General features: G+C 34.7%; 1 protein-coding gene and 1 long non-coding RNA gene across 2 annotated transcripts in view; both read right to left on the bottom strand.

Annotated features, from left to right (window-relative positions):
- The window catches only part of LOC118442284 (lachesin), a 140,855-nt gene extending 137,703 nt beyond the window's left edge, over nucleotides 1-3,152 (bottom strand). Inside the window, exon 1 of the mRNA XM_085661863.1 lies at nucleotides 2,850-3,152. Within this exon, the coding sequence (XP_085517989.1) occupies nucleotides 2,850-2,940 (91 nt within the window). The 5' untranslated portion in view covers nucleotides 2,941-3,152. The remainder of the gene's footprint in view (nucleotides 1-2,849) is intronic.
- A 14,980-nt stretch (nucleotides 3,153-18,132) lies between these two features.
- Nucleotides 18,133-23,488, bottom strand: LOC118442112 (uncharacterized). Its single transcript, XR_004838314.2, has 2 exons — nucleotides 23,131-23,488; nucleotides 18,133-19,000 (listed from the first exon to the last, which is right to left on the bottom strand). It is a non-coding gene; the product is annotated as an uncharacterized LOC118442112 (long non-coding RNA).
- Between the last annotated feature and the right edge of the window lie 602 nt (nucleotides 23,489-24,090).

The raw sequence follows: 24,090 nt of genomic DNA, 5'->3' as shown, positions 1-24,090 counted from the left end.
TCTACCAACATATATACCTATTACATTCGAAAAAGACCTGTCTGCAAATGGTCGATAAAATGTGGATGGCCCGGCTTCCGTGGTTTAAAAAAAAGGAAGGAAGCTCATAAAATCAAGGAGCGCAGATAAGCTTTCATGAAATTTGAATTCGTCGTTAAGCGTCGTTTCACCTACTCCGTCGGTGGTAAATATCGTGGCTTTGAAAGCTATTTACTCAGCGCATTATTGCGTTAAGTTTTCATAAAGGCGAAAGCACACTTTGTGCAAATGACTCCGGAGATTTAGTGGATTTCAGTCAAATTAACGCCGAGATTTTATAACCAAAGAGATGATGTTAGAGTATGGCCATTTTCATTTTCAATTTTTTTTCTTTTTTTTTTTCATCTTTTTTTATACATAATTTTTTTATTTCATCTTGTATACATTATAGATTATGCATATAGAATGAACATAAATATCAACTCAACAAACTTCGTCCGATCTTACTTCTCTCTCTCTCTCTCTCTTCTTTTTCTTTTTCTTTTAGATTATCCTGCCAGGTTTTTCGTTCGAAATAAAATGAAGATTTAGCGAATGAAAGAAAGAAAAAGAGAGAGAGAGAGAGAGAAAGAGAGAGAAAGAGAGAACTGCAACCATTCATCATCAAGATTTCACGTTACATGAGACAAAATAAAGGAATAGGCTGGAGTAAGTCTGGGCTGCGGATGGTTTTGGAAGCGTTAATTGGCATCAACTTCTAACGCTGAATTTTCGACAATGTTGAAGAGAATAGCCACAGTACCGATTTTACAAGCCCGAAGAGAAAGTGTTAAGGATTCAGAATGTTTCGCCTCGAAGGAGGAAAGGTCCGAGCATCGTACAAGTTATAAGGTTTCATCTGTACAGACACGCGTCTCTCTATTTGCATAACATAGGAGCATCGCATAATGGAAATTACTCAGAGTTGTATAACATTGCGTGCCTTGCAACATGTGTTAAATATATCTACCAACCTATCTAACTACCTACCTATCTACCGTAAAACTAGAAAGAGAAAGAGAAAGGTATTTCTCTCATTCGCGTGCTCGCGAATAATTAGCAGCAGGACCTGTGCATGAGACAACGTTAGAAGCTACCTTTGACTACTTCGTCATGCGATAGGCATCCCACGTTTCCCTGGCTTCCACCTTTCCCACACTTTTTATGTTTCCTTTAACAGGAGCTACGGAGCTTTAAGAGACCTCCACAAGTCTTCCTGGTACCATCTTTTTGTCATACAAATGACGAAGTTAGTACTTACGATGCTTATGAATTTACAAGCACTCTGTTCTTTCTCTGATTTTATCAGATTTAGTTGATTATCAATGCTAAAAGGGCGTTAAGAAAGAATAAGAGAAACAGAGACAGAGATTCGAAAGTCATTAAAACGAAAGCTTGTAACTTTCTCTTACCTACCTTACCTCAGCCCCGTCCCGCTCCTCTCTCTACCCCTCACCAATCCCTTCCTTACCTCTTAGGACTAATCTCAGTCAACCTATTCTATGTTTTCTTAGAACCTCGGGCGCTTGTACGACACTATCTAGTTACACTGAGCATTTCCCAAGTTTCGTTGCTACGGACACTTTGCAACTACGCTCGAAATAGAAACCAAAGCTCGGGAAGTTTGTCCGGACAGTGATTTTACACTTTGAAAAGCTTTCAATGAAAAGCTCTCGATGAAAAGCTCTCTATCTCTCTCTCTCTCTCTCTGTCTCTTTCTTTTTCTCTTTCTCTCTCTCTCTCTCTCTCTCTCTCTCTCTCTCTCTCTCTCTCTCTCTCTATCGTGATATAGAACAAATTATGTCAAATAGACGAACAGGCGGAATAGAAAAAAGTAAAATGATTATCAGTCCATCGAAAGGAGTGAGATATTCGAAAGAGGAATAACGAAAGAAAGATAGAAAATGAAATTGAGATAGAGAGAGAGAGAGAGAGAGAGAAAAAGAGAGAGAGATGTCGAAAAGCAATATTTTCTAAATTTCGTTCATCTCGACAGCTTCTCTATCGAAGTCACTCGCTGGTGGCTTGTCTAGCAACGGCCAGTGATTCTCTCGAGGGAACATCCTCCCAGGAGAAATCGCAGGCAATCCCGAAGATTGACGGAGCATCTAACGACGGAAACCTGAATTTTTCTTCTCCCAGCACTTCGAGGATAACGAGGATAGTGTGGCGACTACGTCTATACGAAGATCTAAGATTAAAGATCATTGCAGTTGAGAAATATTACTGTTTTAATGACAGGAATATATATCCATCGTGGATTTACCTTTTTAGTATCTCGAACGTTCGTGTTCATGAAAATTTTTCTATACCATTCGTCGTATCGCGAAAATAAAATTCTTCCTGAGGGACCTTTCCTTTTCTCTTTTCTCTCTCTTTCTCTCTCTCTCTCTCTCTCTCTCTTTAATTTCAACACAGTAAATAATTAATATGTAAATTATTGATCGCGCTTATGATTTACGCGGGATTTAGTTAATTGTAAAACACGACTGGCATATAGGAACTTTCTACTAAAGAAAAAAAGGGCATTGCCCGAAGGTTTAAAGGAGAAGGGAAACTTAAAAGTTCTTGACGTTTCTCAAATTGTTCGCAAAATTATGTACGGCAAGACGATTAGGAATTGTACAGGAATTTAACAAGAATTTCACAAGAATCTCACTGAAGAGAATTTATGTATAGGTATTACGTATAGCGTTAAACAATTTACTCGAGTCGAAAATATGAACGACGTTACCTCAGAAATCGATCGAGTTATATAGTTTGTCTCTTTTTTTTTTTCTTTTTTTTTCTTTTCTCTTTCCTTAAATTATTCCTTTAAAATATCCACTTACCTTCCGAAGAATGAATAAGAAGAATGGCACAGATAAAAAGGATGAACTGCAATACGTTCCAAGCACCAAAAATGGAAGTCATTATTGTCATAGTTGTCGTTCGTCCAAAAATGAAAAATCCGAGATAAAGTCTTCTTAATCACGTAACCACGTACAAGTAGTATAAAATCTACGCGAACCGGAGTCCAGATGCAGACTGACTCATAGTACGGAGTCCTGCAGGAGCAACACCGCACGCATGCGTCCTGTTCGCTCTCCACGTGCCACACTCTTTCCTATCATTTACAGAGAGAGTCACGACGGGAACTTGAGATTTTTCTGCCTGTCCTCCGTGATATCGATCAACTTTGAAATATGACAATTATTTCTCGAAACATTTTACAATTCCAAAGTGATTAAATATAAAATATTTGTTCATAACGATACGGTAAGAACAAAACGGATGTTGAAAGGTAGATAAAAAAAAAGAAAAAAAAAAAGAAAAAAAAAAAAAAGAATATATTAAACTGCGTCACACTTTAATGCACAGACGACGAAGTAATATCGATATATCGATAACGCTGACAATTTTCGATGACGTGCGTGCGCCATGGTGCGTGCACCATGAATAAACGTGACACGTGATGAAATGCGTCACGACACCAGGAGGAACTGAGACCAAAATGGTATAGGTGTATCGATCAATTCAAAATTCCAATTCGCGATCGAAACGAGTTTTATAGTATTATCGGTTATAACGATGATTCGATAAATATCTTACGCGAGTACTTATTTACGAATGATTAAATATTACGCAAAGTTTTTGTTATCAAAATGACTTAAAACGGTAAATGACGGTAAAAGAAAAAAAAGAAAAAAAAGAACTCCTCGTTACGACTCGGCATATTGAAGATAAATCGAGGATTACGTACGATCGCTCGCATAATCTCGAAAGGAGGAAGAATCAATCGGTTATCTGCGCTTGTTGAGAAAGCGCAGCATACAATAAATCCAATCAAACAAAATTTATTAAATTCTTAAAGTCAATCTATATTTTCTCACAATATTACTTCACTTTTATCCCATCCACGAAATTATTATTAATCTAAATTTAGGATCGTTAATATATTTCTTTACCCATTACAAATTTTCATTGTTGTACGTATTACGCGAATGATTAAACTTATAGCATTTTACCTTATAATCATTTAAAATTTTTAAAGGATAAGAGAAAAGGATATACTGTATTTCAAGCGCAATGATTTCTCTTATTCAACGTGACGTATTTTTATATCTATATATTATATTTTCAGTCGACTGGAAAAGAAACGCGTAAATGTCTTTTCTTGTATACGAAAGAGAGAAAGAGAGAGAAAGAGAGAGAGAGAGAGAGAGAGGGAGAGAGGAAAGGAAGAAGGGATAGAAAGAGAAGGAAAAGACTAAAAAAAAAAAAAAAAGAAAAGGAAACGAAGAAAGAAAAGCGTGAGGTGCGCGGAAAGAACATCATTAGTGAGAAATTCCGTCGACGACAATCGCGTTTGACATAAATTTCTCATCCGTGCGAGCGACTTCCTTGAGCACATTTTTCGTTGAAGGAAATCCAAGTGAAAATCGTTCTAGTTGGTGAAGGACGAGCCGTCAACGTAAAGAGACTTTTCAAGAGCCGACGGAGAGAGGTCAAACGAGAAAACTTTACGGATTAAGCGCAATCAAGTATCGATAATCTTCCTCGATGAATCGCGCCACTAATTTTTCCCCTCGCGAGTTAACACAGATTTCGTCGTCCTACGTGCTCGTTCCTATTTTAAAAGAAAGAGAGTAATCATCAACGAAAATGAACGCGAACTCGAACTGATCCAACTGATTATTTAAACAAGACTATGACTTTGAGTATATTTAAGCCGATAAAAATTCTTCTTCTTTCCTTCAAGCAGTCATCATCAAAGATATTCTCATTATATAAAAGGGATGGAAGAAAGGAAAAAAAAAGAGAAAAAGGAAAAAAAGAAAAGAAAAAAAGAGAAAGAAAAAAAAACAGAATACAGAAAAAATTTCTGGTAGAACGAAAAATGGCACGGAGAGAGTAAATTCTTTTCAAGACGACGCTCGTTACGCTTACCAGGAAATAGCTCAGAAGGATTACTTTCGTGGTTAGAGCGATGCCATTTAATGATGACGATACCAAGGCAAGGCTAGGCGATAATGAGGCTAATAATTCGTCTACGGAAGCCTCTCACGTTCTTCGTAATTCACTGGCTCGAGTACAAATGGCTCGCGTCTCCTACGGCCGTTAATGTTAATAAACCACGTTGAGCCGCACGTGGAGCATCAGATTTCTAATTCTAATAAATTCCATATGAGGCATGCTTGCTTAGGTCACGAGCGTGCAATACCACCAAATGGATCGTATCATTCTTTAATGAACAACTGTTACGTGAGTACAAGGGGAAGAAAAATTTTGACTGGTCAAGTATGAAACGATAGAAATGAATCCTTGTACGTTTTGTTTAGTCGATAGAAGAAAAGAAAATACAATAGGAAGAGAACTATCTCAAGCTCGAGTTTTAAAATAGGAATGCTCTGGTCTTGTGTATTTTAAATCAAGCAACGTCGGAATTGAAATGTATTTTATTGTGAAACGACAGAAGGCAGATGTCTCGCATTGTTCAACTAAGGAAGATCATTTCTATCTAGGAAGACAGAGAGAAAGAGAGAAATAGATAGAAATATATATACATATATATACATATATATATATATATATATATATATATATATATAGAGAGAGAGAGAGAGAGAGAGAGAGATACGAGAAACGTTACATAGTGGATGGAACGTGGCTGGACTGATTCGCGAGCTTAGTCACTTTGAAGGGACTGAAATGTCCAGGGCAAATTTCGGCCTGGCAAACTCGCGTTTATGTAGATACGTGCACGTAACTATATCTATGTACTTATACGTAGATCAGTAGTAGATATAGGTATATATGTGTAGACAACTCGAGTTATATAGAGTATAGTCGCACAGTTTGCGTGCAATTCGCTCACCTTCCGTCACCGAGTAGAGAATCCACGAGCTTCTGATGCTGATTATACGCTCGAGCCTGCAGCATTTCCTGTATCCCAGTCTTCTCTACCCAGCTAATGTTACCCTATGACCTGCGTACTCATTCTTACACATATATATATATATATATATATATATATATATATATCTACGAATCACCTAGAACTCAACTGACACATTGTATATTTCTACGATTTACTAGATCTTTATCTTCCTTAATTTGACGCTTATGGCAAACGGGAAATTCAGTGGATTTGCGTTTGGTTATAGTTGTTCGAACTACGGAAATTTGAATATCCGTTACACATTGTAGTAACGAAAATACTCGAAAGAGATCGTGCGATCGACTTAAATCGTTTCCCGAATCGAACTTCGACGTTCGGTTAGCGAATAGGAAAGAGAGACTTCTAAGACGGTCCTACGTTAAGTATTCAACGGTTGTCGAATGCAGATCGATAATGCTCCAGTCTGAAAATCGGATCTGAGTCGCGCGAAAGTTTAAACTTCGAATGGAAGACATTTAAGCTTCTTTTCCACGTTACCGAGACGTTTCTTATTACTTTACTCACTATATTTATACTTTCCGATAGCCAACCATTCTATAAACTCTATCTTTCTCAATTCTTCCTTACAACCCTACCAACAACTTTCAATCGTCATAAAGTCGACATATTTAATACCACATTCTTATACAAGAACGTTCAAACGTGTACCATTAATTAGGAAAAGAAACTTTTTCCAACGTTGAAATCGAAATGTTTCACTAAACTGGAATCCTTTATTGCAATACGTTTTGTGCATTCCTTTTACTTACTCTTTCTCTCTTTTCCTCTCTCTCTCTCTCTCTCTCTCTCTCTTTCTCTCTTTCTCTTTCTCTCGTATTTCCGTAAAACGCGTCGTCCGAGCTAACTAGTAGAGAGAAGCAACTTGGCCAAGTTTTAAGCCGGTAACAAGTCGGCCGAAGGAAATTAAAGCACTTTCTTGAGAGCGGACCGCACGATTTTGCCGCGAGACAAACTAACGAAACAAGTGGCTAATGAATTATTGAAAGTACACTTGCAACATCTATCCTTGTGTTTTTCCAATCCCATTGAAACATCGGCATCGCAATCACCATCACTTTCTCATTCTCTCTCTCTCTCTCTTTCTCTCTCTTTCTCTCTCTTTCTCTCTCTCTCTTTTTCTCTCTCACGCCCTTTCGTTCGTTTCATTCGATTTGATTTTATTCCGAGGGCGTGCTTCTCATCCAGAATCGAAACAAACAATTCTATATCACAGGTAAAATTAAAAAGCGCGAGCGGGCGGTATCATCTCCGATATATCGAAGAAATATATCGGGATTGCGTATCTGTCTGCACAGGTGGGAGCACCAGCTGGAATAAAAATGAAATGGCGTATTTTAAGTAAAAACGCTTCTACAATGTGAACCGTTTTATGATAAAGAGAGAAAGAGAAATATAAAGAAAGAAAGAGAGAGAGAGAGAGAGAGAGAGAGAGAGAGAGAGAGAAAGAAAAAGAGAGAGACAGACAGAGAAAATTTCGTCTTTCGAAATTTACGACGTCTCGATTATTTGCTGGGTGGTCGGGGAAAAAAAAAGAAAAAAAGAAAAAAATAATAAAAAAATAAAATAAAGGAAAAAAAGACAAGAGAAGAAAATTTGTACTCGCGTGCGAGCCAAACTCGTCGATCGACGTGCGTTGACGGCCGTCGCTTCGAAAATATAAATTTAATAGAATTCAAAGCTCTGTCAACGAAACGTTGGACGAGGGGAAAATAACGAAACTCTGGGTGCCGTCCTTTCGCGCATTTCGTGTCACGCTCTCCTTGCTGTGCAGCTTGATTAAATCCCGTCCTCTCCTCTCCTCTCCTCTATCATTCTCTCTCCCTCTCTCTCTCTCTCTCTCTCTCTCTCTCTCTCTCTCTCTCCCTTTCTCTTTTTCTCTCCAACCATTGTAAACAAGATAGCCAGTGTCTGTGCGTTTAAAACATTCACGCGCAAAATTCGGATGCACAAAAATCACTGCTGACGCGATGCCCGTACGTTACCGTGTGAACGAACAGTCACAGTTTCAACGCATCGATGCGATCTACATTTCTATGTGTTTTGTTCATTCGTATGGCTTAAAAAAATGCAACAACGATTGGTAAATAAAGTGAAACGAATTTGATTCCTACTTGCCGACGGTATCAATCAAGCAACAAAAGGATTGTAAAATATTTAAGAAATTAACCGAGGTAAGTCAGCGAGTTTTACAGTTTCGTCACATTGATTTGTATATATATATATATTCATTAATTTTAATAATAAAATAAAATTTTTGTAGAATTATGTTTCATTCGAAAAGATCGAATATAATAGAGATTAGAACTTTTATCCGAATATTATATTTTCCAAAATATACTGATCATCTTTGACATTTCTTTAAATAGAATGATCGATATTTTTTAATCAATAGAAAAATTGTAATAATAGATAAAGGCAAATTCAAAACAAATTGAATGTGAACTATTGTAATCGGCGTAAGCCTTACGATCTAATATCTAAATAACATCTATTATTCGTCAAAAATTCGTAAAGTTTATAATTCTTAATTTTATACCACATTTTGGAAAATGAAATAAAATGTGTAAAAAGCTGCAAATGGTTACCACGTTGAGCATATATTTTAATTCCCTTAGAAATGTTGTCTATTATAAAAAGTAACGGAGGAATATTCATATTTCCAGGTTTCACATGACTATAACCCGATATGCGTACATTATTATTTCTTTAATATTATTTAAATATTCAATTTCACATCTAAAATTATAATCCATTATTCGATACATTTATCTTCTCAGTGTTTGGCTTCGTTGACAAAAAAAAAGGTAAAGAAAAGATAAAACAAAAAAAAAACAAAAAAAAAAAAGAAAGAAGAAGGATAAGGATAAAATAGAAGAAGAAAAGATCGTTCGTGTTCGTTGTTTGTTTCTTCATTCGAAAGATGTTGCACGTACAGAGAAAAGACGAGTATCTTTTTTAAAAAGAAAAGCTGCGAGCCACGAGTTGCATTCGCGCGTTAAAACACACGGTGCAATGGAACCATCCGTGCAAAATCCTAGGAAGTCAACGAGAAGAAACGCGATGTCCGCTTGGTGTGAGCGAACGTATAGTATAGTATAGACACGTATAGTACTATATAGTAGTCTAGTAGTAGTATACGCGCCAAACGGGGAGCACCAGTGGATCCTCGCTAGTATTTCAGTGAAGTATCTAAGAAGTGAAATGAAATGTAGACGGCCGGAGGCGTGACTCGAACTCGTATGAGTCGCGCCAGATGTTACAATATTTACTGCGAGTTCGGCCCTTACTACCCTTATCTCCGAACCTACCCGCCTATCCTCGTTGCGATAGCTACCAATTCCGATACGCTCGATATGTCTATCTATATAATATCTGATAACGACCAACTACATTTTCTAATTTTTCTCAAATACCCATTAATTTTCAAACTTCCATCGTTATAATATAAATTCATAAGACTCTGACAACGAACTATAATTTTAATAGAAATATTCATGCGAAATGTAAATAGAATTCAATTTATATCGATGATACGTATTTATACAAGGATACAATATAAATGATTAATTTATATATTATATGTATATAACTAATAATAAATATCACTGCAGAATGTTGAATTTGTTATTACAATTATATGTATTTAATTTAATTAAATTTAATAATAATAATAATAATAATAATAATAATAATAATAATAATAATAATAATAACGACAATAATAATATTATCATATTTGAAAAATCTATGCACATATCAAAAAGTAAAGTGAAAGTTTATTATCGTAGTAAAGAATATTTCAAGCACTTATAAGTTATAAAATTAGATGAATTTAAATCGATCGCATTTGATTAACTATGAGTTATTAACTTAACTATCGTCTAGACACACTAGAAAAATATAATATTAATGTCGTAGAAATATGATTGTTAAAAATAGGATAATAGTAGTTCATCTTGGAATATAAATGTCGATAAATTGCGATAAGATATATGTTAGAAAAAATTATATTAATTACCTGCTCATTTCATATAACTAAATTATCAATCTATAAATTAAAAATATCAATTCTTTATCAATATTATTTATATATCAATATAAAAGTTATGAGATCGCCAGTATTAATTTAAATAAAATACCATTTCTTTCATTGATTGAATAAAACGCTATGCGAAATTATAAAATTTTAATACGAAACTATTGGTCTTTAAAAAGCAAATGAACCACTCTCGTCTTCTATTGCTTTTTAAAAGTCCTTTACTGACATACATTTGATCTTTAATATTTATAATAGTATTAATGAACGAACTCAAAGCATACAGTATCTATAAAATATATTTTATTCAAACAAGACTTATATAACCGACGATTGTAAACATTATTAATTGTTAAAAATCAATCATACAGTATATACATTTTCATATTTTTATAAAATTTAATCGTAATAAAAATTTTATAAACTAATGGAGATATAATGAAGAATATTACGTTACTTTACAAATTTATCTACGATGTAGATCATTCATATGATTATCTATATAAGCACTAATAAGAATATAAAATTCTTAGAAAGTGATCAATGAAAATTTCTCTCTTTCTCTCTCTTAAATAATCAACCCTATATACACAAAAACCCACGATCATGTTTAATCGATAACGATTTGTAGTCAGTACTATTAAGCTCCCTCACTCAATAAAGATAATTACTTTTATTGTTCGAAGAAAATCGTAAGGCAACCCCCACGTTTATTTCATCAAGCATTTTAGTACTTCTACAACTACGAAAAGTAGGTTAATTGAGCAATATACGCATATCGGAAGAGGGTGTACTCCCGAAGGATACTTATCCCTCACATTTTCTCTCTCTCTCTCTCACTCTCTCTCTCTCTGTCTGTCTCTCTCTCTTTCTCTCTGTCTACCTTCCTCTTCAGCAAACCCTATCCCCTAGATAGCACGACATCGCATTAATGTGTAATTGGTGGCGAAGCAGGAAGGTGACACGATCCTGCGTTACTCCATGAGGAACTCGCGTCATGCGATCCACCGATCCTGCAGGCTGGCCCGCTAGCAGCATAGACATTTTACTCGTGGAAGACGCATGGTCCTCGCTAATATGACATTTGAAATATGGCGCGACTCGCGTTCGAAGTTGGAACGACCGAAGAGACGGAAGTCAGAGAGAACGAATACGCTCGGCTATAACGTTGACGATGAGAAAGAACCAACTAAGCGATAACACCTTGAAAACGATGACGAATTTAAATTTACTATTATAACGTTCTATATCTCTTTCTATTAAATAATTTTTTTTGTTTAATACATTTAAAGGTAAACCTTCTTATCGATAAACATTATTTTTCGATTAAACGTCCATATATCTATATATCTATATATCTATATATATATATATATATATATATATATATAAATGTATCTGTCTGTACGCTTATGTATATATTCGTATGCACTGTCCGTAATATGTATTGATTACTGTAATTATATATAATGTGAATAATGATTACTGTATGATCTAGTACTATTTCATCTTAATGGTACCGCATTGTTACTCTTTCTATGTTATTTTCATGAAAATAAATTATGTTTCTCTGTTTTATGTATATATATTTCTATATATGTATATATACACTTTCCATATATATATATATATATACTTGGCACTATTATAGTGATGATTTCTGTATTATAGTATAGTAGTTTTTCATGTTAATTTTCCTACGTTATAACTCTTTTTTCATGAAAATAAATTATGTTCCTCTCTCTCTCTCTCTCTCTCTCTCTCTCTCATGTTTTCTCCTCTTGCTTTTTTTATTCCCTTTCGTCAATCGTTCTTCCAAAGTTGAAAACCTCCACGTAATTGACCGGATGAAAAGTCAGGAAGAAGATTCCAGTTTCGTTATACGCGTAAATCGCACTTGCGATCGTTCCTAACGCCGAACATTTAGCGTTGGAGTCCGTGTTTGGAAAGATAATTTGTCACCTCTCTTCTAACTCCAGTATTCGGTATAGCGGCTTGGAGTTTTGGTAAGAAGTAATGTGTCTCGCAGATAAGACTGTGGAAACTTTCGAAACAGCGATCTCACCTCCTTTATCTGTACCCCTATATCTAACTAGTTGAATGGCGGATGCATTTGCTAAACTTTTACACTAGCATTCACCTTCACTACTCTCTTCCTCCCCCTATGTGTCCCCTCCACCTTTCTGATAAACGTTCAATTTAAATCTCGTACTTTATACCTATTCAATGTTCTGATCAATATCAAAGTGAAATTGATATATTATCTGACTGTTCATGCATGATAACTACATAATACATTTTCAAGCGTTATACGTCAATGTTGTCATGCTGACTGGTTGTGCATTATTAAGAGGCAAAGATATCAATGCCAGAGACAGTTAGAACGTTCGATCATGTCCATTCTCATGAGGGATATGCGTATATCGTTTACAAGGAAACTACGTGTCGATCGTTTGTCTCGGGTTTTGTTAAAAATCCATCGACGAATATTACGATAAAAGATAATCGTGTTAAAGAGTATCATAGAGAAAGAATAAACGAGGTGTTCGTCAGTTTTTTTTTTTTTTTTTTTCAATTTTTTTCTCTTTCGTTCTTTTTTTTTTTTTTTATTTTTTATTTTTTTAAATTGATATCCCGCGAAGGGAAAGCATTTCAATTTCAACGAGTCGAATATTTTCGGCGATTTATCCTACCACCGTACATATATATATATATACATTTTATATGTATATATATATATATAATATCCTAGATACACCTCTAGCCAGGTAGAGTATAAAGAAGACTATATATGAAGTCATTTCTTCGACTGTTGACTTTAAGTCCGTGTAATCTCGACGGATGGGAGCGACGAAGGTAGGAAGGGAAAGATGAAGAAAAAAAAAGAAAGAAAAAAGAAAAAAAGAAGGAGGAAAAAAGACACGTGAAATGAATATGAAGAGAACAGGGGTGGGCGGGGAGGGAGGGCGGGGAGAAAAAAATTCTCGCGGAGAGAATACGGCTTTTGTCGAGAGAATACGAGCGTGTAACGCTATCCCGTTAGCATTCGTTCATGTCTCGACTTTGTTCCGCGTGCTTGTCCTTAGGAATTATTACAAGAGAGAAAAAAGGAAAAGAATACAGAGAGAGAGAGAGAGAGAGAGAGAGAAAAAAGAAGATTCAAGAGAAAGAAAAAGTTCCGGAGCAAGTTTTCTCTTTAAAAACCTTTTCTTTCGTTTCGATTCTTCCAAGAAAATCCTTAGTTCGAGCATTGTTTGGACGAAGCGACGAATTTCGATTGGTTTTTCAAGGAGCTAACAGTCCCATCCGGATTACGGAACGAAAACTCTGGATAAGGTTGAGAAAAGGGAGAGAAAAAGAGAGAGAGAGAGAGAGAGAGAGAGAAAGAGAGAGAGAGAGAGAGACATGGGTTAGAAAAGTCTGGGTCAAAGTAGACTCAGTTATAGCGTAAGAAGAGTGGGATAATGCGAGCAACGTCGATTTATTCGAAAATCCTAGAAAGTGGCAGGTTTCAGCCGTAAGGCGGCTGTTCGATCCTCCTTCTTCCTTTTCCCATCGACGATCTCTTCGAGTTCCGTTGGACGTAACGTCCACCCCTTCTCTTTTTTATTCCCCTTCCCCCCTCTCCACCATCACCACCACCTTACCCCGCCCCGCCCCTCGAATCTATCTTCTTCTATTTTCCTTCGTGTGTGCATGCAACGCTTGCTTCCACACCTATGGCAACCTCTTCCTCCTTCTCCTTTTCCACTTCCAACCTCAACCTCTTTCCACCCACAGCTTTAGGTATTCTCGTAGCAAGCTTTCCAAGCCTTGGAGCCAGTTTAGCGTCCTCTCTCGCGCCCCTATCTGATTTCAATGTGGTTCGGTTACGTGCTTCAAATCAAAAACACGAACGTTATTTCTGCACGTGGTCCCCACTTTTCTCGTTTCCATTTCATCTTCCCCTTTTACCATAGTTCCGATATCACGATGGCGTGCGTATCACAACGCTCAACCACGGACGTCTTATAAACTTTTATTTTCTACGACTGATAAAATAGACAAGGGGAAAACTAGAGAAGGAGGAGGAGGAGGAGGAGGAGGAGGAGGAGGAAGAAGAAGAAGAAGAAGAAGAAGACCGAAACAGACTGAGGTTTCAAGTAAGAATAAAACGAAGACGAATACGAAGAAGAAGAAAGGGAGATTCTGAGAAAAAAAAGAGATAGAAAGAGAGAAAAAAAAAAAAGAGGAAAGAAAGAAAGAGATAAAGGTGTGGAAGTAGAAAGTGAGAAAGAATAAGGGTGAGAGAAAAGGGAAGGTTTCGTGCGGGGAAGGAGCGTATGTTCTGTCAAGCTGTCGCTGAGAGGGAGCTCGCCTGCCAACCGATGGGACACGTACAATGCGAGCCAAGAATATTGCACCTCCTGTCGCCCTTTTTACCTCTTTCCACCACACCTTCACTTCTTCCTAGTACGCTCCTCATCCTCTGTCGACTGATTTCTCTCTCTCTCTCTCTTTCTCTCTTTCTCTTTTTATTTTTCCTTGTCTCTTTCTTTCTTTCTCTCTTGACTTAGTACGACACGTCACATACGAAAAGACTGTTGCCTGGTCGGATATTGAAATCTACTTAACAAAGAGGTAGGTACGAAAAGTTGTGAAGAAGGAGGATGTCCGGTACGAGAGATCTTTGAAATCTCTGTAGCTATCATTTCCCCTCAGTTCAGGAACGAATGACACTAGATACGAAATCGAAAGACGATATCAATGAGAAAGAAGGAAAAGAGGTAAGAGAAAAAATGTGTGTGTGTGTGTGTGTGTGAGAGAGAGAGAGAGAGAGAAAATTGCTTAAACGGGTGAATGGATATTTCATGTCTCCCGACGGATTTTCTCTATCTTTATAATATCGATTTTTATGATAATAATGTTATTGGTAAATAGAACGAAAGTGTCAGGATAGATATTAAATAAAATTGTTTGGAAAAGGATTTACTTGCTTTTTAACCTTCGATTGATTTTTGTCTGGTGAAAAGATAAATATTGAAGGAACACTGCTCCATCGTTGTGGCTCAAACAATAAACAAAAATAATCGATAATTTTTATATATATATATATATATATATATATATATATATATACTTGTTTATCATATCACTACAACCATTTGTAAATATTTGACAAAAAAATATTATGAATTGTTCATATTCATGGACCGACTATTAGTGTTCAAGCTTTGTGAGAAGATTAAACGAGTCTTTAGTTTGTTTAAAACGAAATAAATAAAATACGGTTAAAATGTACTGAGGCTGATATCATGGCGGAAATAAATAAACAAATTCGAATTCCAACAAAGAGAGATAAACTAACTGGAAAACTGTTTTTGGGTAACAATAACAAATTCATATATAAACAATAGTGAGGAGATTATAAACGATTTATTAAATTTTAAGTAAAAGGGATATGCAACATAGTAAAATTATTTAAAAAGAAGAATGTAAAATAATTTTAAAAGATGAAAAATGCATTAATTTAAATAATATTTAACAACTCTCTCTCTCTCTCTCTCTCTCTCTCTCTCTCTCTCTCTCTCTCATCAAATAAATTGTCCATTCAAAATGTGAATAAAATTAAACTCTTTGATTTTTTTTTTTTTTTTTTTTTTTTATGGATAAAGATAAAGGATCTAAAGATGAATTTTATATTTTTATATATTTCTGTGCAAGATCGACAATATTAAATAAAAAAAATTACTTGATGAAGATCCTGCTTCTGAATTTTTATCATTAAAATAAATTCTCATGGGGAAGAAAAAAAAAAAAAAAAAAAAAGAAAATGCATATCCTAGCTCTATTCGTCGCCTCGGCTCTGGTCGGCGCTTATATTCAAGCTCGTCGCCATCTTCGAGATGTAAAAAGCTGAAAGGAGTCGTCGGGTCGACGAGCAACGTGACAAACGATCTTGTCGCGAAAGCCTGCCCTTCCTCGTGCCATTTAATAGTCGTGACTTCTGCCTTCGAAGATTTACCTCGATTTCACGCTTCAAACGATACACGATGGATTTACAAGAGCACCATTCCCTTTTCATTCTACGATCTACCATGAAATCGATTGATATGTTGAGATATATGTAGAACATTTAAACGTTCAATTATTAATATCTCTATTTTCGTTATTTATTATTTGAAAGATTTAAAATCATTCATGTATTAAAAAAGAAAAAAAGAAAAAAGAGAAAAGAGAGAAAAAAAAGAATATACACGTTCCACGATAAAATACAAAATTAATTATATAATTAATTGCATTACATTTATTAATGCATTTTAAAAACATCAATTACATTTTCAATTATTAATATAATAAATTAATAATTGAAAATTAATAATTACATATATTAATAATAAATCAATTGCATAGAATTTCTAATTGTAACAATAGAATTAATTACCTATTTATGTGTTTTCTAATTTTGTTTTTTCTTTCTTTTTTTTTCTTTTTTACTTTATTTTACTTTATTTCATTTTATTTTCTTTTTTATTTTATTTTTCTTTTTTTATCACCGTAAGTAAAGTAAATAAACAGATTCAATTTGTAGAAATATTAATTTTCTGCATGAAATTTGTAAATATTAGTCATCCTATCGCTACCCTATATATACATATATATATATATATATATATATATATATATATATATATATATATATTAAGAAAATGATAAAATATAAATAACTTATAAGGAATGATAAAGAATTATAAATCTATAATCTTAATTATAAGCTGTGATATCTTATCAAAAATTGTGATTAATAAATACATTTCAATTAATCGATTTAAGAAAGTTATACGATATAAATATTGTATTGCGATATAAATATTGTATTATGAAATAATACAGATAAATTGTAACGTTTTGAAAAATCTTCAATGGAACATTTAAAAATCTAGATATTTATTAATCTAGATAAATTTAACTCGTTAAAACAAATGTATCGAATAAACTCGTAATAATATGGTCGATTGAGAGAAACACGTTTTGTGAAATGAGAATGGTCGTGTGGAGATAAGGATCGTATTGGCAAAGGAAAGACGGTGGAACGTCGATCCTTTTTAAAATGAGGTTAATCGAAAACATTTTGGAACTCCCTTGTTACTCGTAGCACGTAACTCGTGCCACGCACGATGGAAGGGATAGAAGAGCGTTGAAATATCGCGAACGAGCCGTGGTCGGTTTTCGCAACTTTTCAGATCATTTCTCTCCGGCACTCTCTTATTTTCATGTTGTCAAGAACCATGCCAAATTGCAAATCGATGTCACATTGACCTCTGAAATATTACATCGCCTAAGAGAGGAACACCCTTCGATAAAGCATAATGAGATCACGAGGAAGCGACAGCTGTTTCAATCTTCCTTTTTTTTTTTCTTTTTTTTTCTTTCTTTCTTTCCGATGGGGTGGCTTGTTACGAAAGAACCAACGAACGAACGAACGAACGAACGAAAGAACACCCCCGTCCACTCCTTCTCATCTGACTCACCCTTCTTCTCGCCAACGTCATATCAGAGCGTAGTAATTAAACGTGCTACCTTTCGTCTTCTTGATTACATTTTTACAATCTGCAAATTACGATCGCAAGTAAGATCGGAGAGACGTCCATCATTAATATCCTATATATCTTCGTGTATTCTTATTAATTTTTTTTAATATTTTTCTTTTTTAATATATATAATATACATATATATATATATATATACCCTTTGATATCCTTTTTTTAATATATGTATCGCGATATATTTTTTTCGTAATATGTATATATATATATATATGTATATATGTATGTAGAATGTGAGATAAAATGAACACTTTGATCTCAGTTTATTTCTTTTTCTTCAGTTTCATTCGCAAATAAAAACGATTAAATACAGCCACGTGCGTGAAATAATACGGAAACGTGGCCGAGCACGCGTACATTTTTACGAAAGGGAAAAGACAAAGTGACATTTTATTTCGCGACGTGACGTGCTGGAATGAAATTACATGAAATTAGTACGGTTTAATTCACAGAACTTGGCACAAACGCTCTGCTTCGTTTATAGCTGCTTTGCAACTTCTGTAATTAAAATGTCGTATATTACGATACAAAAAACGATAGAGATGCATAAGTTTTCATAATGAGACAACTGATACTGAAACTTTATTATTCATCTAACTTGTTATGCGAGTTGGCGATATTCAATATTATACCTTTTGTATATTATTGTGAGCTTTAAGTAGATCAAATTGGAAGAGTAACAAATTAAAGCTCTCGACAGTCCATTAGTAATTATGACAAAATTTTTTTTTAATTAAAAAAAAAAAAAAGAAAGAAATAAAAGAAAAAAGGAAAAGAAAATTTTAATAATAAAAATTTCCTTTATCGCACGTGGAACAATTTATCGCGTATTCATTTTAAAAGATAAATAGAAGATATGATGGCGTGATCACGAGTACGTCCCACGAAGTGTAAGGAAAATTTATATTGGAGCTGCCACTCTGCGAATTCGTAGAGAAGCTCTTTATTCAAAGTTTCCCGCCGGGAAAATGTTTTTCATACGAATAGTGCTGTCATCTCTACGTCGATTCTGTTAAAACAATTTTCCTACATACGATCTAACTGTAGATTTTCATGAGTGCTGCCATCTTTCGCAGCAATGGAGAAATCATTATAGAATATCCTTGCAGTAGGGTTTCAAATATTGTTTGTCGATTACTAAAACACGGCCGACATTGCAGGGTCCTCTTTCACCTTCTTTGTAACATTGACCATTTCCTAGCCACAAAATCATGTTATCCGGACATTTGTCGGCTCGTCTTATATAATCCGCTTGGTCGGGAAAGTAGAAAAGATCTGAATTGATCATACGACTTTTACCGACGGTCGATCTTGGCACAAGACAAAACAGAAACAAAAATATCAACATTATCCTGATATCCATCATATTCAAATGTCCTTCCTTCGACTTGGTAGTAGAAACTGCGACTTTTTCTCGTTCTAAAAAAAAAAAAGAAAAAAAAAAGAAAAAAAGAAAAAGAAAAAAAAAATAAAAAGAAGAAATTATATACATATACATACAAATATGTTCTTTAAAGCGCGTTCTTCGAAGAATTCAAAGATAAATTTAAAATTCAAACGAAGTGAATTTTTAAGCGAATTCAATACTTTTTTCGCAAATGTCAAAAGTCAGTCAGAAGAAGAATTTTTTCTCCCGACACTAGTTAATATCTTTCTTCCTAATTTTTTTTCTTTCTCCTTCTTTTTTTCTTTTTCCTTTTATAAATATTTTTTACAATTACATTTTATATTCAATATAATCGTACATATGTTACGATAATAATTTCCCGTCATTTGATTCATTGGAAAGATTTAAACACATTTTAGACGAATGAAAATATGAACCAAACGATATATGAAAACCTTCTTAAGGATTCATTCGTGTATCTTCTTTGCTTTCGGTACATTTTCCAAGTTGCCAAATACGTCGAATATTGAAAGGAAGCCGCACAATATCTAAGATTTTTGATATCCGAGCTTCAATACAACAGCTCTTGCAAATAGATACGGATTTGATCGATCGACTATACACGCGTCCAATGCAAAAGCGCATACTATTATAGTTACATCATTCGCGTTCCAAATAACCGGATTTACGAAAGTTAATACGTTCGTATATTTAAATTTCAACATGAAAATATAATATCTCACATTATTATTCGTCTCTAAACGCACAATACTTGCAAGCAATTTATAATTGACGCGGTGTCGTTAAAAAAAAAGAAAAAAAAAAAAAAAAAAAGAAAAAAAGAAACGACGAAAAGTTTATTCAAATAATTTTTTCTTCATTAAAATGCAACATAACGTGACAATGTATCTTCCATCGATCGTAAAATATACGATAAGAATCATTTTTCATGCCACGAAATATCAAGTTAAGCAAGAATATCATATACGATGAGAAATTTATTGGATGGATTTCATTATTAATTATAAACTTGATATAAATAAAATCATATCGAGTTCTTGAAAATTCCAATGCAAACCGTAAGAGAAAGAGAAAAGGAGAAAAGAAGAGAGGGAAAGAGAGAGAGAGAGAGAGAGAGAGAGAGGGAGAGAGGGAGAGAGAGAGAGAGAGTGAGAAGGGGGGGAGGCAAGGAAAAACAAGGTGTTTGTTTCAACGCTATCGCGTTACGTGAGATTATACGACGAAGGTAGGTCCAAAGGGAAAACGAGTAGAAGAGGAGGATCGAGCGATTCAGCTGCGGAAAGTTTCGATTTAATTTTCCGTCGGGGGACAAAATTGCTCAGCTACTGCATTTCGAGAAATGCAAAGAAAATAGAGAGAAAGAAAGGGAGAAAGAGGGAGAAAGAAAAAGAGAAAGAGAGAAAAAGAAAGAGAGAGAGAGAGAGAGAGAATAAGAGAGTTCGTGCGTTTCATTTCGGGGCTTCGGTGCGTTTCATATCGTATTTCGTAGTTCGACGATGAACGCGAGAAACCTTCTAAAGTTTTGTAAAAGACGGAAACCGCGTTTCCACTTGCAATCGTCTTCACGATAACGATCACATGGAATATAATTTTAATAAGAAAGAGAAAGAGAAAGATAAATAGATAAATAGAGAGAGAGCGAGAGAGAGAGAGAGAGAAGAAAAGTAAATATATGTTTGCTTTGATAAAGTAAATCCAACGAGAAATGAATATTGAGCCGAAGAATGGAAGATTTACTAAAGATGAAGTATCATTCGTATTATTATTATTGTTAATGAAAACTCCAGACGATCGAGCTCGTTAATGAGTATCGCGCGTCGGGAAAATGGAAAACTATAAAAAGGGATGGGGGTTGAGTGTGGGGTGGGGGGGTGGGAGGAGGAGGAGGAGGAGGAGGGAAGAAACAAGGAAGAAAGAATAAGAAAAAGGAAAGAGAAAGATAATGAAAAATATACTGCAACGAGAGATATAAAAGTTCGATCGATCCTATTCGAAGAACGAAATAAAAAATGTTTATAGTGAAGTATTAATGATAACGGGTAATTATGTGTAATGTACAAGGAAAAGAAAAAAAAAGAAAGAGTAAAAAAAAAAAGGAGAAGAAAGAAAGAAAGAAATATGATAACGATAATAACAAATAAAAGTAAAATCGAAGAGTTCGCGAAATGAGTAACGAGAAATAGGCATTGTTATGTTAGCTGGTTAAAAATGATAGTATCGAAGAAATAGATAGGAAGGAAATGAAGAGAAAATGAGAGAAAGGAGGAGAGAGAATTGAAGGAAAAAAAAAAAAAAGAAAAAAAAAAGAGAAAAGAGAAATAAAAAAAGACTCGTCGTACGATCCTTCGCGCAGCCCTCTTGAAACTGTCTGCGAATCAATTAGTGCACATGATGACATTAATAAAAAGAGATAACAAAAATTCAAAACGCATATATATATATATATATATATATATATATATGTATGTATGTATTTATGTGTATATAGAAACGTTCGTCATTCTGTTTTTCACGTTGGATTATTATCACTGTGTGCGTGTATGTCTCAACGACGAGACAACGAAGCTGGGGTATTAATTACTGTCGAGCAACGTCCACTTGAAATGACTCGTAACAGACACGCATACTAATATACATATATAATACTAACTTATCTATCTATGTTGCGTATAATTTCATTCGTTCCAATGATATCAAACATCAGATACTATACATTCGTACTACTATACCAGGGATCTTCGTATTTTTACATTATATATTTATCTCTAACGAATATAAATATCGAATAAAGATTACAACATAGATAATATCGTTTATCTCGGCAATACCACTTAACATTCCAAGAGACGGTATAGTATGAAAATTTTCCAGATGAGATTATGATCGTCGAAAAGTTAAATTTATTATTCGCGCCTTCGGGCATTTCGCGGGTATGCCCTTTTGCACGTAATTAAGCGCGTACGAAAAGGAGCCTCGAGAAGAAGAAGAAGAAGAAGAAGAAGAAGAAGAAGAAGAAGAAGAAGAACATCTTGAAAATCGCGTCGAAAGTTTCCTCGAAAATACGTCACGCATTATCTCTTCGTGAGCAAGAAAGTAAACTCGCAGGTCGGTCGGTCGGTCGGTCGATCTCTCTCTCTCTTTCTCTCTCTCTTTCTCTATCTCTATCTCTCTCTTTCTCTTTCTCTCTCTCTCTCTCTCTCTCTCTCTCTCTCTCTCCCTCTCTCTTTACGGTATATCTTCTTCCCCTAGGTAAGAAACTCTCCGTAATTCCGGAAGAAAGTTTTCGACTTTCCCAAGCACACCGCGATACAGTGACCGAAGCTTTAAAGAGATAACAAGCATCGCACTCCGATTCTGTTATCTTACTTTCGAATTTATCGTTCACAAGTAACATTTAATCCTGGCTGGTGCTTTCTTGTCATGTCTATTTAAGAAAACCCATCCCCTATCCTTTTCCTCCCATTTACCTTTTACTTTACATCTTCATATACATAACTAACGAGAGAAATTTCAAAAGTGAAGGAACGACGTACTTGAAAAATTCAATAAATCAGAATGCTAAAACGCCCTTTCTTAATTTATTTTATCGCTTTTTGTTTTCTATTTAATCGTCATTTCATTTAATACCATAATACAATGTAATCAACGTATTTCCAAAAACCATGAAAAGGGAGAAAAAGAGAGAGAATTATTAATTATAAATCAACGATCAGTTTCATAATAATTTATCGTTTAGACTTGTCGAAAATTGTATTACTAAAAATGAGATATATGTCACGAAGTAATATTAAATAATAGAACAATTATAATATTCAATAGTATATAGGAAAAAACGAAAAGTGTGAAAATGTAGGAGGAAGTGAAAGGTGATGGTTGGTTAATAGAGAGGAGAAATAAAAAAAAAAAAAAGGGTCGATATTATAGAATAAGCGTGGAAAGAAATTTTGACTTCTGCACGCTCTATAACCTTCTCATTAAATATTACATGCAATTACTATCTGTGAGTCTGATAAAACATTCATTAAATATTTTCACAGGAATAAAAATGATATTTAAACCGAATGATTGCCAGCGAGTTAATATTTACTTATATAAAAATGAAATAACAACGAACGATCACGTTCGCGTAATATAAACTTACGATTTTACGCTCTTTCTTTCCTTTCCTTTTTTCTTATTTTCTTTCTCTCTCTCTCTCTCTCTCTCTCTCTCTCACTCTTTTTTGTTCCTTTTTCGTTCCTCTTTTCTCTCTTCTTTTTCTTTCTCTATCTTATTTTCTTGTATTATTCATCGATGTCGTTCGAACGAGAATAAACGACACACTTTTCTTTTTTTTTTTTCTCTCTTTTTTCTTTTTCCTTCCTCTCGACGTATTGCTGCTTATTTACTTCCTTTAGAATCGCCGTCACGACAAATCAGATTTTCAAGGTATCACGCGAGAGAAGTAAAATAATGTAAACGAGATAATCGAAACAGGTGCGCACGTTCGGAACGACGCTTGCGAGTCGACTGAAAACGTCGAGTAGATATCGAAAGTTTAATCTTCGAAGATTCTCTCTGTCTCTCTCTCTCTCTCTCTCTGCCTCTCTCTCTCTTTCTCTCTCTCTCTCTCTGTCTCTCTCTTTCACAAACACACACTCTCTCTGTTTCTCTCTTTCGTCTCTGCTATTCGTCTGTGTCTCGTTTCGCAAGAGCTTACCTGGCTTCTTAGGAAGAAGTGGGAGAGTTAGCAAGAGATAGAAACAGAGAAAGAGAGAGAGAGAGAGAGAGAGAGAGAACGTAGTTTCTCCTTTTCCTTCTTTCTTTCCTCCTATCTTGAAAGAATACTCTCATTGATCTTATTGTTAGTCTCTATCCGTGACATAGAGCTAATTGTAAGAAAAAGACAGATAAAGGGGTGGATTAATCTAAAACAAGAGATGATCGTCTCTCATAGAATTGGTCTTGATCGTGAGAAGACTACGGTTTCAGAAAGCTTACTTTTGGCATGGCCTTCGCTCGGTTCTCTTGGGAAATAAAAGAATACATGTTTTATGTTCTTAATGTAGCAGCTAAAGCTGCTTCTTCTTTCTTGACTTTGCCTCATGGAATAATTGAAACA

The sequence above is a fragment of the Vespa mandarinia genome, chromosome 16, assembly GCF_050613455.1.
Source record: "Vespa mandarinia isolate Hongniang chromosome 16, ASM5061345v1, whole genome shotgun sequence".
NCBI lineage: Eukaryota > Metazoa > Arthropoda > Insecta > Hymenoptera > Vespidae > Vespa > Vespa mandarinia.
The sequence above is the reverse complement of the archived record's forward strand: the minus strand, read 5'-3'. Positions and strand labels throughout refer to the sequence as shown.